Source organism: Cavia porcellus, unplaced genomic scaffold (genome assembly GCF_034190915.1).
Source record: "Cavia porcellus strain 051 isolate PalLab524CR breed Dunkin Hartley unplaced genomic scaffold, mCavPor4.1 scaffold_21, whole genome shotgun sequence".
In the NCBI taxonomy this organism is placed as follows: Eukaryota; Metazoa; Chordata; class Mammalia; order Rodentia; family Caviidae; genus Cavia; species Cavia porcellus.
Window position 1 is genome coordinate 16,210,916 of NW_026947504.1, and position 16,079 is coordinate 16,226,994.

At 44.7% G+C, this 16,079-nt stretch overlaps 1 protein-coding gene across 7 annotated transcripts in view; it reads left to right on the forward strand.

The window, feature by feature from the left end:
- The first annotated feature begins 200 nt into the window (after nucleotides 1-200).
- Nucleotides 201-16,079, forward strand: part of Ablim3 (actin binding LIM protein family member 3) — a 115,751-nt gene continuing 99,872 nt past the window's right edge. For all 7 annotated transcript variants that reach the window (XM_063232337.1, XM_063232339.1, XM_063232340.1 and 4 more), the window contains exon 1: nucleotides 201-300. In XM_063232337.1, coding sequence (XP_063088407.1) covers nucleotides 288-300 — 13 coding nt within the window. In that variant the 5' untranslated portion in view covers nucleotides 201-287. The remainder of the gene's footprint in view (nucleotides 301-16,079) is intronic.

Sequence of the window (16,079 nt, forward strand, 5' to 3'; positions counted from 1 at the left end):
CGGCCGGGGTTCGGGGTTCGGGGCCCGGAGGGGGAGCCCGGGGCGCCGCGTGCCGCCCGCCTCCCTGCTGGCCGCCCTCACCTGCGCCGTGGGTCCGGTGGCCTTCAAGGCCGGGACTCCATGCAGACGGAGAGGGGACGGCGCGGGGAGAGAGCACCTGAGGATACGGAGCTGGCCCTGGACTGCCTTTTCACCCCCAGGTGATGAGTGAGGTCGGGAGAACGGAAGATTTAAAAAGCCAACGGGGCCTCCTTATTGAATGAAAGACCCAGTGCAAAGGCATCACCATGAACACGAGCAGTAAGTGGATCCTCCTCTCCTTTGCCATGGGAACAGGGGTGGGGGCGGGAGGTGCAGGAGCCTGCGCCGGCTGCCTAGAAGGAGGAAAGAAGCTTGGCATCTGTGTGGATACCTGACCCCTGACTCCTTCTGGAGCTTTCTGAGTTCCCTGGCAGAGGACTAGCTTTGGGGACTGGCTTTCCATGATGATTTTGCTAATGTTTAATCAGAGGCGCCCCTTGCCACTGCTGGGAAGGCTGCTGTCTCCTTCTAGCAATGCTGAGAAGGCCTAGGAAGCAGCACTGTGGCCATTGTCTGACGTGGGGCTCCAGCAGACCTTCCTGTCCACATCTGGAGGACCATGGAAGCCCTGCTGGCCCCGGAGCAGGGGAAGGCAGGGAGGCTGGCATATGGGCGGGCATGGGCGAGCAACGGGATGCAAAAGAGCAATTTGATAAACAAATGCTCATGAAGGCACCTTCTTCTGGAAACTGAAAGGACAGCTCCCATGCCCCTCAGCCTGGTGGGGCTACTTCCTCCACCCAGCTACAGGCTGACGGCCCTCCCCGACCCACCCTCACGCCTGAAGAAGGGAAAGGGACAAACCCTTTGGGTGACAGGTCTGACGTGCCAGAGGCAGCTACTGTCTTGCAGAACCAGGACCAGACATTTTGCTTCTGGCTGGGCCTCGCCTGCTGAGAGCTGCACTCAACAGCACTAAGAGGCACAGTCTTTCTTCAGTGGTGCTGCTCTGGCCATGCCCAGTGATGCCCTGTGAGAGCACAGTTGGGCTCAAGTCCCTCTGTGTAGGCCACTCCGGAATCAGGTGGGGCTGTGGAGCCGCTGGACCTCGACCAGTGTTCACTTCCCTGGGTTTATGACTTTGTGTTAGTCCCAGCTCTGCATCCCCGATGTTCTTCTGTAAATCAGGATATACAAGGGGTTTTTTGGTGGGGGCGTGGGGGTTTGTTCTGTTTTTTGAAAGCCCTACAACTGAGCAGCAGCAAGGCCAGAAAAATCAGCACCTTAATGAGACTGTGTCCAACCAAAGCCCACTATTTCCTCACCCTCCCTCCATTTCAAGGCCGTTGGCATAGAGAAGAGGAAAACAAAAGCAAAAGCCAATGAGATGGAAGTGAAATATATTTATTTACTATGTGCTTGTATGACTCATCCCTCTGCCGTCTTCCTTTGTGTATTACATATCTACACTATGCAAGCAAGTGAGGCTGGGCGACCCTGCCTCTCACAGCCAAAAAATTTTGCCTCTTAATTTTTACTATCTGGGTGTTGTTTGGGTTCCCCACCAGGCTCAGAAAAACTGCAAAACTCTATAGATCCTATAACTTAGAGGGCCATGTGTCTGTATCTGTGTGCTTCCAGACAATAAAGATGTGAATTTGCCTGTCACTTTCTTGATATGTCCAGGAAAAAATGTATTTATGGGAACGTTTTTCTACCAAATAAGAGATGGCTGATCTGTTTTTCAAGGAGCTAAGAAGGCAAATAAGCAACTGACTCTGTCTGCCCTCTTCTCTCTGGAATCCTAAGAAACTCTTGTTCAGTTAGCAACATTGAGTGCTCCAGAAAGAGCTCGAGTGAGACAGAGACAGAGATTTTTTTTCTTTTTTTAAAGCAACAACCATCAGTGGAGTTCAGTACTGCAGAAGACGAGAACTGACAAAAAATCCTAGTCCAGCTTCATGTACTTTTTCTAAGCAAACAGTGTTTATGTTGCAAGAGTGGTGGAAAATAAACAGTAGAATGGCTGGGGCTGCCTGGGGAGCTCCTGAGCTCCCCATAAGAGGAAATGCTTTTCTGAACAGATAACTGGGGATCACTGTAGAAGAGACTGCAGCTCTGGGACTAGGAACCACTGTGGTCTCCCCAGTTCCAGGAGTCTGCAAATGGAAAGAGGAGAAATCAGGCTACCTAACAGTGAAAGGCCATCTGAGTTCAGTGGGACAGAGCATGGGTAGAAGTTCTTGGCTGCCCAGAGCTAAGCCAAAAGGCTTCCCTTGGAGATGTGAAATTATTAACCCAGTTCTTACGCTGGAAACTATCTCTAGCAGAAACTTTCTTAGAGTTTCCTTCACCCCCAGTTTTGGGGGCGGTACTCCTCCCCACCAACCCTCTCCAGCTTGAGCTAGGTATTTCCCTCCCAGACTCTCCCACCCAAGCTGTGAGTGTGTGCTGTTACTCTGGTTTAGTAGGAAAGATTTCGTAGTTAGTATTTAGCAATTGCGCATCATGCAGTTAATTGCTGGATTCCAAAAGGTACTTGGGTGTGTAAAGTATCTGACAGTGAGTACAATTCCTCATCAGTGGTTCTGGTGCCAGCACTGAAGTTCAAGCTTATTGATAAATTTCTAATTGCATAGTCTGGAGAAGAGTGCAGGCTGTGGTTGTGAACTGATAGAGCTCAGACCCTAGAATCAGAGTGTTTCATTGTATTTCTCTTACTAGCTGTGTGATCATCAGCATGGTTGTCTCATCTGCAAAAGTTAGAGCAGTCTTGAGACTTTACACACAGTGACATGGACAAGGCTGGAATCATGTCATCAGTAGGGCAGTCAGGCTGTTGTCCTCACCCCCGTGATCACTGTGCCACTGGCATTAGCTTTAAGGTATTAGCAAGCAGGTGACTCAACTTTTCGAATGTCAAACCTTCATCATGGATTTTTGAGGATTAAATGGGATTACAAGGAAATGATTTCAAAACATGCATAAATTGTTTTTATTAAGAAACCCATTTCTCAAATGACAAAATCAGGAGAGCATTCAATCAATGACTCCTCTGTGGGAAATTTAGTTCTGTTGAATCTTCTGAAATCTCTCTGAGCATTGACATACCCACCAGTGGCACCTGGGAGAAAAGGGTAATTTGGAGCTGATGGGTGGGGAGGCAGACAGACCTGGGTGGATACAGACTTTCTTTCTTCCCATGTGCTCCCAACCTAATTCCAAGGATCTGTCTGTCATTTGTCTACTGGCATACAGAGGTCTCTTCATCTACTCCAGCCCCCTCTAGGCATTCCCCTACATCTGCTCTTGGCATCACCTCTGTCGGGTCCCATGTGACCCGGCTCTGGCCTTCTCACCAATCCTGCTGCTTCTACACTGTGCGACCCTTCATGTCACTGTTGCCTTTGCCTCTTTCCACCCCCTCTACGGGCTTACTCCTCCTGGTGTGATTCCTTGCTCCTCATCCTGTGGTTCCTTCTTCCTAGAAAGCCCCCTCCCCCACAGCTCCGCCCCTCTGCTGCCCACTGCCACACTTTCCCAGTCTGGCCTCTTCTCTCTATATAGCTCTGGAAGCCCTCCCCCTGCCCCTCATGGCAGTCCTGCTAATATTCCTGTGAGGGAAGTTCACAGTGCACCACGGCCCTGTTCCTTCCAAGCCTAGTCTCTGTCATTGTCTACTCGGACACACTGGTCACCATCTACCCAAACAGCCAGCTCCATACAGACTGTGGCAGGTGTTCCCAAGCTGCAACACATTCTGGGGAACTTATTTATTATGTTTCATCATTTTTATGACCCAGACTGCTCACTCTCACTGTCCTAAATTGTGAGCACTGCCCGAGACATGTACTTACTCTTACACAACAATGTATCTTTAATTACTCCTGTTGGTGTTCCAGCTCCTACATTGACACCAGGAGTTCCAATCCAAGGGAGATTGAGTTGACGTAAGGTGCCAGTAGTCCTGAACCCCAGAGTCAACTCTGTGCCCCCCAAAATCTCATTCCTCTATTCCTCACTTACATTGGAATCCCCACAACTCCCAAATGCTGTAACCTTCCTATGTGCAAAACCCAGGGCTGGCTCATCCAGCCCATCCACGCCCAGGTGAGGCGTGTCCTGTGCACCGTGGGCCATGGTACCAGTACATTCTCCCTGTGTCTCAGGCGCTTCAGTGTCATTAGCATGGGTTGGTTTGCTAACCAGCTTCTCTTCCAGAGTAGACTTTGTTTTGCTGGAGATAGTTTTCAGGGATCGCACAAGCCCACCAAGGCATCATGGAGCAGTAAGAACCCAAGCTTTGGGACACAGATGTGGGAGTTTTTGTCCTCTGTAGTCTTGGACAGAATAGAAAATGTCTTTGGACCTGAATTTTTTGATGTATAAAATGTGAGCAATAAAATGGCCAGTGTGCAAGGTTCTTGTGAGGTTTAAGGGAAACACCGTGAGACAGTCACTGACATTGGGTCTCAGTGAATGGAGTTGAATCTCAAGTTGAGCTGGCCATGGAGTAAAGCAAAGTTCTGAAATGAAAATACCATAAAATGTAAACTCTCTGGTTGGAAGCTACCCTTCTTGCTAGTATAGTAGAGTTTTGTATATGGAAAAATCAGAGCCTTCAGAAAGATTAATTAACCTGGTGTTTTATGTAAATTAGGTTGAAACAGGAAAGATAAAAAGTTGAAGTCTGAAGTAAGAGACAGTTGTCCTAGTTCAGAGAGGGTGTGAGCACCAGGATTTGGGTAACTGTAAAGAAATAAATAAGGACAAAGATCCTTTAGAAAATAAACACCGCTGGTAGTGTTTTGGGTTGAAAGAGAAGAGGGAGATTCCCTCAGGGTGATGGCAGTGAATCGGAGGGATGATTTGAAGGGAGTGTAATTAGAACATTCCTCAAGTGTGTGGAGGGCATAGAAAAGAGAGCAAAGAGGAACAGAACGGTCTGTTACCCACCACAGCCACCAGCCTGAAGGATAACAGAAGGAACCGGAGACCAGCTGGCCACTGTGGGCATTATGACAGGACAGGACCTTCCTGGTCGTTGGCTCCAGAAGGGTGGTCAGCCCAGCTCCAGGGAAGGAGCCAGGGGGATAAAAAGTATATCCTGATCCCTTTCTCCTCCTCCCTCAAGTGCTCAAGAAATCTAACCGCAAGCCATGGTACGAGGAAAGCAGTGGGCAGCCTGTGATGGTCAGCCTCCCAATTCACCATGCAGGGCAGGAGGAGACAGAAGAGAACTGGAAGGCACAGGAATTCACAATAGCGGACACTGGCACAGGGGCTAGATGAGTTTTCACTGCCACTGTCATGGTCTGGATCAGGAGTTTCAAAAATTCTTAAAAGGGTCCGTTACAAACACAAACCCAGTAGGATACCCACTCAAAACACTCTAATCTATGAAGCAGATAAAATAGTTGAATGGTACAAGGAGAGTTTTTGTGTGTTTGTTTAAACAGTGCCTCCTAGATGAATGAAGCAGGTGTTGACACATGATTACCTGAAACTAAGGGCGGTTAGAGGAATAATGTAAGCAGCAATTTAAAAATCATCCAAAATGAACATAACACATCTCTGAAAATCACAATGTGATTTCAAGAGCACTCGGGTGGCAGAAAGGAAGTGATACCAACTTTCCTATCTGGCAAAAGCGTTATCTTGCTGAGATGGCATCTGCTGTGGTGAGTGGGCAGGCAGTGCTAGCCAGAGACCATTGTGAAGAGTAGAGAACAGTCAGAAGCGTGGAAATACTCTTGGCTTCGGGGCTGTTTTGCCAACAGCATTGTCTCCTGTAGCTCTGAGTGGCACAGACTGGAGAGATGGCTGGGGAACTCCATCCCTGCCTCTCAGCTGTGTGTCTGTGGGCAAGTCATTCGCCTCCCCTCCACCCGGTTCCTCATCTCTAACAATAATCGCAGTGGGGGCGGGGTAATAATAGTGCCTCCTTCATGAGGTTGCCACCAAGAACACGAAAGTCCATAGTTGTGAACTGCTTAAAACAGTGCTCAGCAAATAGCAAACGCAAATTAAAAATAAACAGTGTGTGCTAGTTTGTTAGGGCTGGGACAGCCTAAACAACAGAGATGCATGTATTGTCTCACAGTCCCAGAGGCCAGAAGACCAACATCAAGGTATTGGAAGGGCTGGGTCCTTCAGAGGGTTGTGAGGTTTCTGGGCGTACCACTGCCCATCTCTTCATTGTCTCTGCAGAGCTTCCCCTCAGCGTGTGCATGTGTCTGAATTCCCCCTTTTGATAAGGACACCAGTCACACGGGATTAGAGCCCACCCTCATGACCTAATTTCAACTTGATTCTTTCTGTAGAGACTATCTCCAAATAAGGTCACGTTCTGAGGAACTGAGAGGTTTGGACTTCAACTCTCTGGAGAAAGCTACAGTTCAGTCCCCAGTAGCATGTCTGCTAAGGAATGATTCCTGGACGAGACTTCTCTATGGTGGGCTTCTCCCTGAATATCAGCCACTCCCTGTGGCTAGTGTGCAGTGCTGACAGGCAGTTATTAAATGTGCGTGTCACCATGGTTGTCTGTCTAGTCCTTTGAACACTAACCTGGCCATTGCCGAGAAGCAGAGGTGGACCTTCTTCCTGTGAGCTTGAAGGGAAGAGGTGACAGGTGGGAGGTCCCCACGAGAGGACTTCAGGCACCTTGCAAGTCCAGTCAGTGTATTGTCCCCATACCTCTACCATGCAAATCATGATGCATTATAGCATTTCAATAGTTTAAGGGAATTTATTGCCGCAGTATTAGTTTCCAGACAACCCACTTCCAGGAATAAGAATTGGATTATTCATTAACAATTCTTACTGAACACCACCAGGTCTACACCAAGCACAGTGCTGGGAACTGGCAACAAATGTAACCAAAGTGGTCATCATACAAATGCACAAAATTTGCCCCATGGTGGCCAGCCCAATGGGACATATTTTATTGGCTCTATACCGTTTATAATAAAATTTGAATTATTTGTCAACATTGAGAAATTATGATATCAAAATTGGGATTTCTGGCTTCTATTAAAAACAAAATATCAGGGGCTGAGGATTTAGCTCAGCAGCATAAGCACCTGCCTTGCTAGCACATAGTCATGATTTTGATCTCCAGTACCCCCCCCAACCAAAAAAATCTTTTGTATGGCTACATCTGATAATTTGAGTAAGACTTTTGAAGATAACTATGCAAAACAACAAAATTTGTTATGTTCCTACCACCTTGTTTTGAAAGCCTACATTGTTACTGTTTTGAGCTCTTACTTATAGTTATCCATTTGTTGCTTTGTTTTTCCCTCTAATACAGAAAGGATAGATGTATGTGTATATGCTTATATATGCCTGGAACTTCACCTAAAGGGTTTACAAGAATTGATTTTACTATGTGGGATAATATGAAGAGCTATACTGAAGAAAATGAGACACCACGGTAGCCACTGATGATTTCCTATCATTTTGTTTCAAAGTCTAATAATGCTTTTCTTCTTAGTTTTGATTGGTTCTAGTCTGTTTTCAATTATTTGATTTCATATGTGAAGATATGGACAGCTACATTGAAGAAACGAGACATTATGGTAGCCACTGTCGATCTCCTAGTGTGTGGTCTTAAAAGCCCTTACGGCTCGCATCCTTTTGTTTTGATTGCTTTTATACTGTAATCTCAGCACATAGGAGGCTGAGGGAGGTGGATTGTTGCAAGTTCAAGACTTTGTGTTACAACGTGAGCCCAAGGCCAGCCTGAACCAAGTAGTGAGGCCATATCTCAAAAAAGACAAAAAGATTGCTTTTATACTAATTTGATTTGTATTAACTTATTGTGTGTGAAGGTGTGGACAACTATTGTGAAGAAAATGAGAGATATTATGATGGCCACTGCTGATTTCCTGTTGTCCTTTTCTGAAATCCTGTGTTATTTACATTGTTTTACTCTGCTCTGCTTTGTTCTGTTTTATTTTGCTTTGTTTTGTTTTATTCTCTTTAAAATAAAAAAGGGGGCCTTAGCTCAGCAGCATAAGCACCTGCCTGGTGAGCACGCAGCTGTGAGTTTGATCCCCGGTACCAAAAAATAAAATAAAATAAATCTTAAAAACAAAATATCACTGTATGGCCCTGCAGCCCTGCCCTGTCTCCCCACGTGATGGCAGCTGGTAGGATCACTGGGTTGGATGGTGAATGCTTGCCTCCACTGTGCTGCCTTTTCTTCTGCTTCCCTTTAAATTACCTGAGGGCAGCTCGATATTTTAAATATGATCTCCCTCCCTTTCCTTCCCCTCCTATCTCTCAGTTCCTTTTCTATATGCCAAAAGTCCATCTCACTGTCTCCTATTGTCTGTCTTCTATTTTACACTATATTTATATATTGGGTTTTTTGTTTAAGAGAGACCATGCTAGATATTTAAGCATGTGTATCTGATATGCTTCACTTAGCATTATGATCTCAAGGTGCGTCCATCTTCTTATAAACACTTCAAGTTTATCCTTCTTTATGGCAGAGTACTACTCCATTGTGTATAAATACCACATATTTTATCCATTCATCTGTTGATGGACATATATACTGTTCCCAAGATTTAGCTATTATGAATTGTGCTGCTATAAATATGGATATGCATGTGTCACTATAATTTGATGTCTTTAACTCTTCCAGAAAATACTATATAGAAATACTATATAGCTGGGTCAAATGAAAATGTCTACTTTTAGTTTTCTGAGGAATATCCATATTGATTTCCATAGTGGTTGTGCCAGTTTACACTTCTACCAACAATGAAGAAGGGTTGATTTCTCCACGTGGCCACATTTCTTATGATTTGATTTCTTAATGGCAGCCATTCTTTCTGGGATGAAATGGAATTTCAGTGTTATTTTAATTTGCATTGCTTCATTAGCCAGTGATGTTGAACATTTCTTCGTGCATTTATTGGGCATTTATACCCCTTAATCTGAGAGGTATCTGTCAATTTCAGATGCCCATTTTTGATTGGGTCTTTAAATTCAGGAGATCCGGTTTTTTGAGTCCTTCATATATTCTAGGTATTAGTCCTTTGAGGAACAGCTGAGAAAATGTTCTCCCATTCTGTAGATTGTCTCTTCAATCTTTTGGGTTTCTTTTGCTGGGCAGAAACTTTTTAGTTCCATGTGATCCCTTTTGTTGACTCTTGGTATTATTTCTTGATTCTGTTCAGAAACTCTTTGCCTATGCCTGTATTCCAAGAGTTTTACTTATTTTGTCTTTCAGCAGATCAAATGTTTCTGTTTTAATATTTAAATCTTTTTATCCATTTTGATTTTACTTTGGCACATGATGAGAGATATGGGTCAAGGTTCAATTTTGAACATATGGATGGTCAGTTTTCCCAGCACCATTTGTTATAAGAGGCTGCCTTTCCTCCAGTTAATATATTCAGGCTCTTTGTCAAAAATAAAGTAGCTGAGTGTGCCTAGAGTTGTTCCTGTAGTCTATATTCTGTTCCACTGATCAGTAATACTGCTTTTCACCAGTCCTATGCTATTTTTATCACTGTCCACTGTTGGCTTAATATTTTATATTATACTTTATTCATACAGTGCCTTGCCACTACAGACATTTGAAATTTAATCCCCATCCGAAGATAACCCGTGTAGCAGCCATTGTGGACATGTGTCTCTTCACATGGAGATGGGGAATTACACAGCAAGCTGTTGGTGACTATGGGGCCAGGTTCTGTGTGGTGCTAGCAGTTGACCAACACTGCCATGCCATTAAAGCCTCCTGGAAGGAAGCATAATCTTGCATATAGGTCCTAATTTCCCCCAGCTCTCCGATCCACAGAAGGGTGATATCATATCCTGTTGGATACAGTTGGGCAAATAATAGGGCAAACAATATCTGGCCTCCACGTCCTGGAAATTGACTTCCTTTCCAAGGAACCTAGGAGGAGAAGGTGGGGCCCAGAGCAAAGGAGACAGTTCTGAATCAACCGTCTGAGCTCTGGGTACCTTTACCAGCCCAAATTAATGCTAAATCATTCCAAGATTGTGCTGACCTACTGTAGAGGACAGGCCTGGTCCAGTCTAGAACATGTGCTCTGTGTCACCAAGGCAAGCATTCACTAAGGAGTGGATACCACAATACTGATTCTGTATTGCTTTCCTAGAATATATCCCTTCTATTTAGAGCAGATTCCTCTCCATTCCCCTGGAAGATATCAAGGTAGCAAATAATTCATAGAAGGCAAAATATAGTGCCTAGTACATAGTAGGTACTCAAAAATTACATGATGAATTAATCCATTAATGAAAAGCCCACTATCTTTACTAAGCTTCAGAATAAAAATAAATGAAAATATTGCTACAAAGCCCTGGGTTCATCTTTCTGGCTATCCTCTAACACTCTCATCTGGATGTCCCCAAGGCTTTTCAGTTTCAAGTATGCTTTAAAAGACCTCCTTCAACTCTTACAGAACTAATTGAGAACCTCCATGTACCCAGACACCTAAGCTAGTGAACATTTCCCTTTCCTCTGCTCTCCTGTGTTCTGACCGTCACCGCGTCTAGCTAGTTCCATTCCAAGTAGACCTTGACTTCTTCCCTCCTCAACCATCAATGCCTAAAGTCCACCACCCCATGTGTGGCAGCCACTGAGCAGGAGGGTGGGAGCAGCAGGGCTGATCTCAGTTTTGGAAGGAGGTGACTGAGCAGTGTGGGCTGCTGGAAAGTACGGTTTCAGGCTGTGTGGAGAGGAAGAGGTCAGAGAGGACTGCTACACAGGACCTGATCTTGCTCTGTCTGAAGCGTTATGTTCAGGAAGGACACTAATCAACAGCTGCATGCTGAGCATGGTAGAAGGACCTAAAGGGAAGAGAGTATGAAGGACACAAGCGTCAGCTCGATGCACTGATCTGTGTCTTCCTGAGAGTGTAGCTGCTCCCCCAGTGCTATTGGACTCCAGGGTTGTGTCCAGATTCTGGACACATCCAGCCCTTTCTCTGAGTGTTTCAGCAGCCAGATAAGGGGAGCTCACAGGCTCTACACTGCTGCCCATTCATTACTCCTGGGGCTGTGGTTACTGCTTGTGTGTTTGTGCAACAGCCCCACCCCCTCTCCTGGCAGAATTCCACTTTCCACTGCCTATATCAGTTCCAAAGCTTCTTCCTTGCATCTGCTTAATTTTGTGCAAAGCACAGGTCTTTCTCCTTGGGCTGTTATCTCTGGCCCTCACCAGCACCCGCAGGGCCAATGAAATGACTGCTTTGCAATGGTCTAATGACACAGTTGATCTATTTTAAGCACCTGAAGTACACTTCACTGAGTGCCAGTCTCCCTGCTGCAAGCTGCTCTCAGCGTGAGGGAGCAGGGCCTGCCTGTGGTCTGCGCCTACGTTTTGAGATCTGGGAATGCATCCTAGGGATCCCATCTCTGCCTGTCTGAGGACAGTGTAAGGCAACCATAGCGTTAGATATTTTCACAGTCAGCATGGATTGTTCCAGAGAATTGTGTGTGAAGTCAGGATTATCCAGTGCAGGCACCTCAGGTAACCATGGACCCCTCTTTCAAAGAACAGAGGCAGAGTCTGGGACTGTCACATGTAAAGAGAAAGGGTCTGGAGGCAACATCTCTGGAACAAAAAGAATCCCAGCCTCCATTAGAGATTTCTTAGCCTCAAACTCCCTTCTTTCTCTTCCTGTGCCCAATCAAGAGGCATTCTTTTCCAGCCATGGCCTATCTGAATGCAGATGCTTCACGTGTTTCCTGCACCAATCCTAGAAGGCAATCTCTGAATTCTGTATCTAAGGAAGACCACCCAGTTACACTGGGTGTCATCATTCTTCATGGAACTATGCACAGTCAGTGTGATTTTCATCAGCTCATTGACTCTTTTTCTGTCTTTTATCGCCTTCTAACTGCCACTTGCAGGCTGGCTGTGTGACGGACCTGCCTGTGTTGCTCAGTCCTTTAAACACAACGTGATGCTTGACACAAAGGGATGCTAGCTTATGACAGTGTCTGTGGGACACAGGCTCCCCTCTTCACATGTGTTAGTCACTTAGTATGCATGGAAATCCTAAGAGGCGGATGTGAGTGTTATCCTCATTTTATAGAGGAAGCTGAGACTCAAAGATCAGCTCCCAATCTCAAATTTAAAATGAGTAGAAAACATGGAAGGAGAAATGTAGTGAAGAATATTTTTTGAAACTTTCATTTTACATACAAGGAAAATGAGGTTCACAGGTAAAGTGCCTGGGCAAAGTCCATGAGCCAAAAAGCAATGGTTCTGATACAGGGGAAAGAAATCCCCAACCAACTACATGTCCAGTACAAGTTCATGGTCTCTAAAATCAAAGAATGAATTTTAAGAACAATGAAGGTTAAGACCAGAATATATTTGTTGAGAGAAAGAAAGCTGTGTCTGAGAGAGACTGACAGGGTCCTGAGTGGGATGCCAAAGACTGTCTATTCTAGGGCTTTTACAGAGCAAAACCACAAAGTGAGGCAGGTTTAAGGTGGGAAAACATGGAAACTGGCAAGGTGCGCATGAGGTGGGACAGAACTGTGGTCAACCAGTAAGATTAATTAAGTTGAGGACAAATGGGAATCAAGTCACATAGCCATGAGCATGCGTAAAGAGCAGTGACTCTTCCTGTAGGGAGGTGGGTTAGTGAGCCCTGGCTTCCTCAGGATGATAGAGACCTATTTAGAAGATGGATTTCTTTTTTTCTTTTTTCTTTTTTTTTTTTTTTTTTTTTTTCTTTTTTTGGTCTTTTTTGAGATGGGGTCTCGCTATGCAGTTCAGGCTGGCTTGAGCTCACTTTGTAGCCCAGGCTTGTCTGGAACTCGCAATGATCCTCCCACCTCAGCCTCCCAAGTGCTGGGATTACAGGCATGAGCCACCATGCCCAGCTAGAAGATCAATTTCTGATGCTTATCTTTAGGAAGTATGTGTGTGTATTTGTTTTATCTTCTGTCTTGACGCCTGACCCACAGTGGAAGTGTCTGTCTCCCCCACAGTTGCAAGCTATCTCATCTGACTGCCTATAATATTTCTACCTAACTCATCAGCCTGTAACAGTGCCAGTGTCTACAGCATGGCCACCTGGCTCTGAGACTTGTTTCCCCGCTTTCTTGCTGTCCTTTCCAGTTTTTCTGGGATGGAGGGCATAGAGGAATGCCTGGGATAGGTGGCCTTGCAATTGGATCTCCCAGAAACCCTTTACTCACACACATGGCAATCAAACAAATTCCCACTGTGTATAGTAGAAATGGTCCAAGCAACATGGAATCCAGGACATTCCAGACAGATCACTTCCTCCTGGCGTCACCAAATTGGAGACATAAGCACAGGACACCAATGTGAAAGAAACCGTAGTGAGATTGAGTGGAAGCCTTCAAACCCAGCACTCTGGATGGCTCGGGTGGGAGTATGACAGGTTCTAGCCTACCTCAGGCAACTGAGCAACTTAGCAAGACCCTACCTCAAAATTAAAAAAAAAAAAATTAAAAGCAATGAGTGCAATTAAAAGTGCAAAGGGCTTGAGTTCAATCAATCACCAGCACCTCAAAAACAAAAAAAAAAAAAAAACAGTGAAGGTGACATGCCAAATCCTTTGGAAGACCTGGGAAGGTACCATGTACCATCCTACCTAGACCTTGAACGGGCAAGCAAGTTTGTGGTAGGTCAAGAAAGACAGAAGGACTTACTTATTCTCTTATGAAAGAATTGTGCAACTCCTGAGTCCTGGTTCCTTGACTAGGAACTGGACTACTGTGCAAAGTAAAGACACAAAGCACTTTGAAAAGTGTGCAAAAGACCAGCTTGTGTGTACCTGACTGGGTATGAATAGGTGGACAGTGAGAAAATAAGGCTCACAAGTTGGTGAAGATCTTTGAGTTTTAGATGCCAGGTGAAAGAGTATTTGTTACGATCGATAGCCAGCGAGGAGTCGTAAGAGGTTTTGAGCCAAGTAGTGACCTGACCAGAGCTGTGCATTATTTAGGGGATCTCCTGGCAACATGCATCATCTGATGCATCACAGAGCCTGGAGGCCAGTGAGACACAGCAGAGTGGTGCAAGTGGATGGGGGAGGGGGATTGGTCAGGGAGACTGAGTGGGCAGCGGTTCCACAGCATTACCTGCAGTGCGGTTGCTTCTCCCCCACTGCCCATATGCCCACAGATGTACTTGCTGTTTCCAGTTTCTAGAACTGTGCAAATTGATACTTTGAACACTGGGCTCCTGACCCAGTGGAGAAGCCAAGATAGTGTACTTGATAATGACGTGAGCTACAGAGTGGATCTGCCTCGGTTCGTATTCAGTCTTGGCCACTTACTAGCTGTGCAGCCTCCAGTGACTGGTATTACCTCCTCCAACCAAGCTTCAGCCTTGGGAAAACAGTTTTACAAACGAGTCATCCCATGGTGTTTTCATGATATAGTCGCCTCTTGATCATTACAAGGAAGAAGCAGAGGCATCCACTGATAAGCCAGGACTTCACTAGCTAGCATTCAAGGAGTACCTTATCATGTGTTAAACACTATTCTGAACACTTTCCATCAATAATGTTGATTCCAGGCATGCATCAGGGTGAATCCTGAGTAAGAAGCATTTCATGTTAAACCAAGGTTGGCAGTCCTCTTGTAAAAGGCCAAACAGAAGCCAAATAGTCTTTTTAGCATAAAAGCAGTAAATATGTAAAAAGATAGATGAGGTTGTGTTTCAATCAAGATTTATTAAGGATGGGGCATATTTTTGCCTTGAGCCAGTTTGCTAATCAATATACTGGAAAACTGTTAAGTTCTCTTCCAACATTGAAATTGCAAAAACAAATAATGACAAAGAGATGCCTAATCCTTCTAATTTAGTTCACCTTTGCCATGACACGTGAGTTTATCTGAAATATGATCATTGGAAAGAGGAACAGAAAGGACTAGAGAACTTACTGTTCTTTTTTTTTTTCTGCCATCAAACTCAACAAAACTCATAATTCACACTCCAGTATTTTGTGACTCTTATCAGGTGGTCACTAAATACCACTCTATGCAAGCTGTAGTGCAAGCTGCCAGGGAAATGCATCTTGTGCTGCAGAAAATGCTACTCAGACCACATACTCTCCAGTTTTAGAAAGGACATACACGACAATTTTCCATGTCAGTGTGTCAATATCTGGAGAAAGCTTCTTAGCCCTTTGCCCTCTCTTTACACGTTCTTTTTATAAATTTAAATTTATTTTATTAGTAGCCATTTGCAGCATATAATGTTTATATGCACATTAGGAGTAGGTGCATGTACTTAACACATCTTAATTCTCTTTAGTCCCCTTCTCAACTCCCTCCCTCTCTACTGTAGACACACAGTGATTATATTCATTGTGGATAGTTGGTACGGGTACACAATACATCTCTTTCTTTCTACATCCCCCCCCCCCGTCTGCATCTCTTTCTCCCCTTCCCATTTGCAGAAGATCTATCTTCCTATTTTCCCTGTCTGTTTTTATTTTACTCTATATTTCAGCTATACTTTAGACTTCTCATATAGAGAAGTCATACGGTATTTAAGCTTATGAATCTAATTTAGTTCACTTAACATTGTTTTCAAATTGTGTCCATTTTCCTCCATACAAATGACTCAAATGTATCCCTCTTTATAGCTGAGTAGTATTTCATTATGAATAGATACCATATTTTCTTTCCTTTTGTCTGTTGATGCACATATATGCTACTTCCAAGACTTAGCTATTATGAATTGTACTGCTATAAACATTGGTATCCACGGGTGCCTGTAATAGGATGTTTTTAACTCTTTGGAAGAATTCATTCCTCCTTCCAATTCTTCAGGAGAATTTGTCCCATCCCCTTGTAGCACTAATGATCTATAAAGGTAATGTGTTCTGCTCATCGGCCAGAGGATGGCACCTGACCTAAGCTAGCCAATCAGAACATTCCCTGGCACAAGGATTTGTTCTTCCGTGGACATTACACCCAGGATAGCCCAAGCAGAGTATTCCCTAAAGTTGGCCAGGGAGACCCTTGGGAAAAAATATTCATCCCATAAAGTTGCGGACCTAGGAGATGACAGT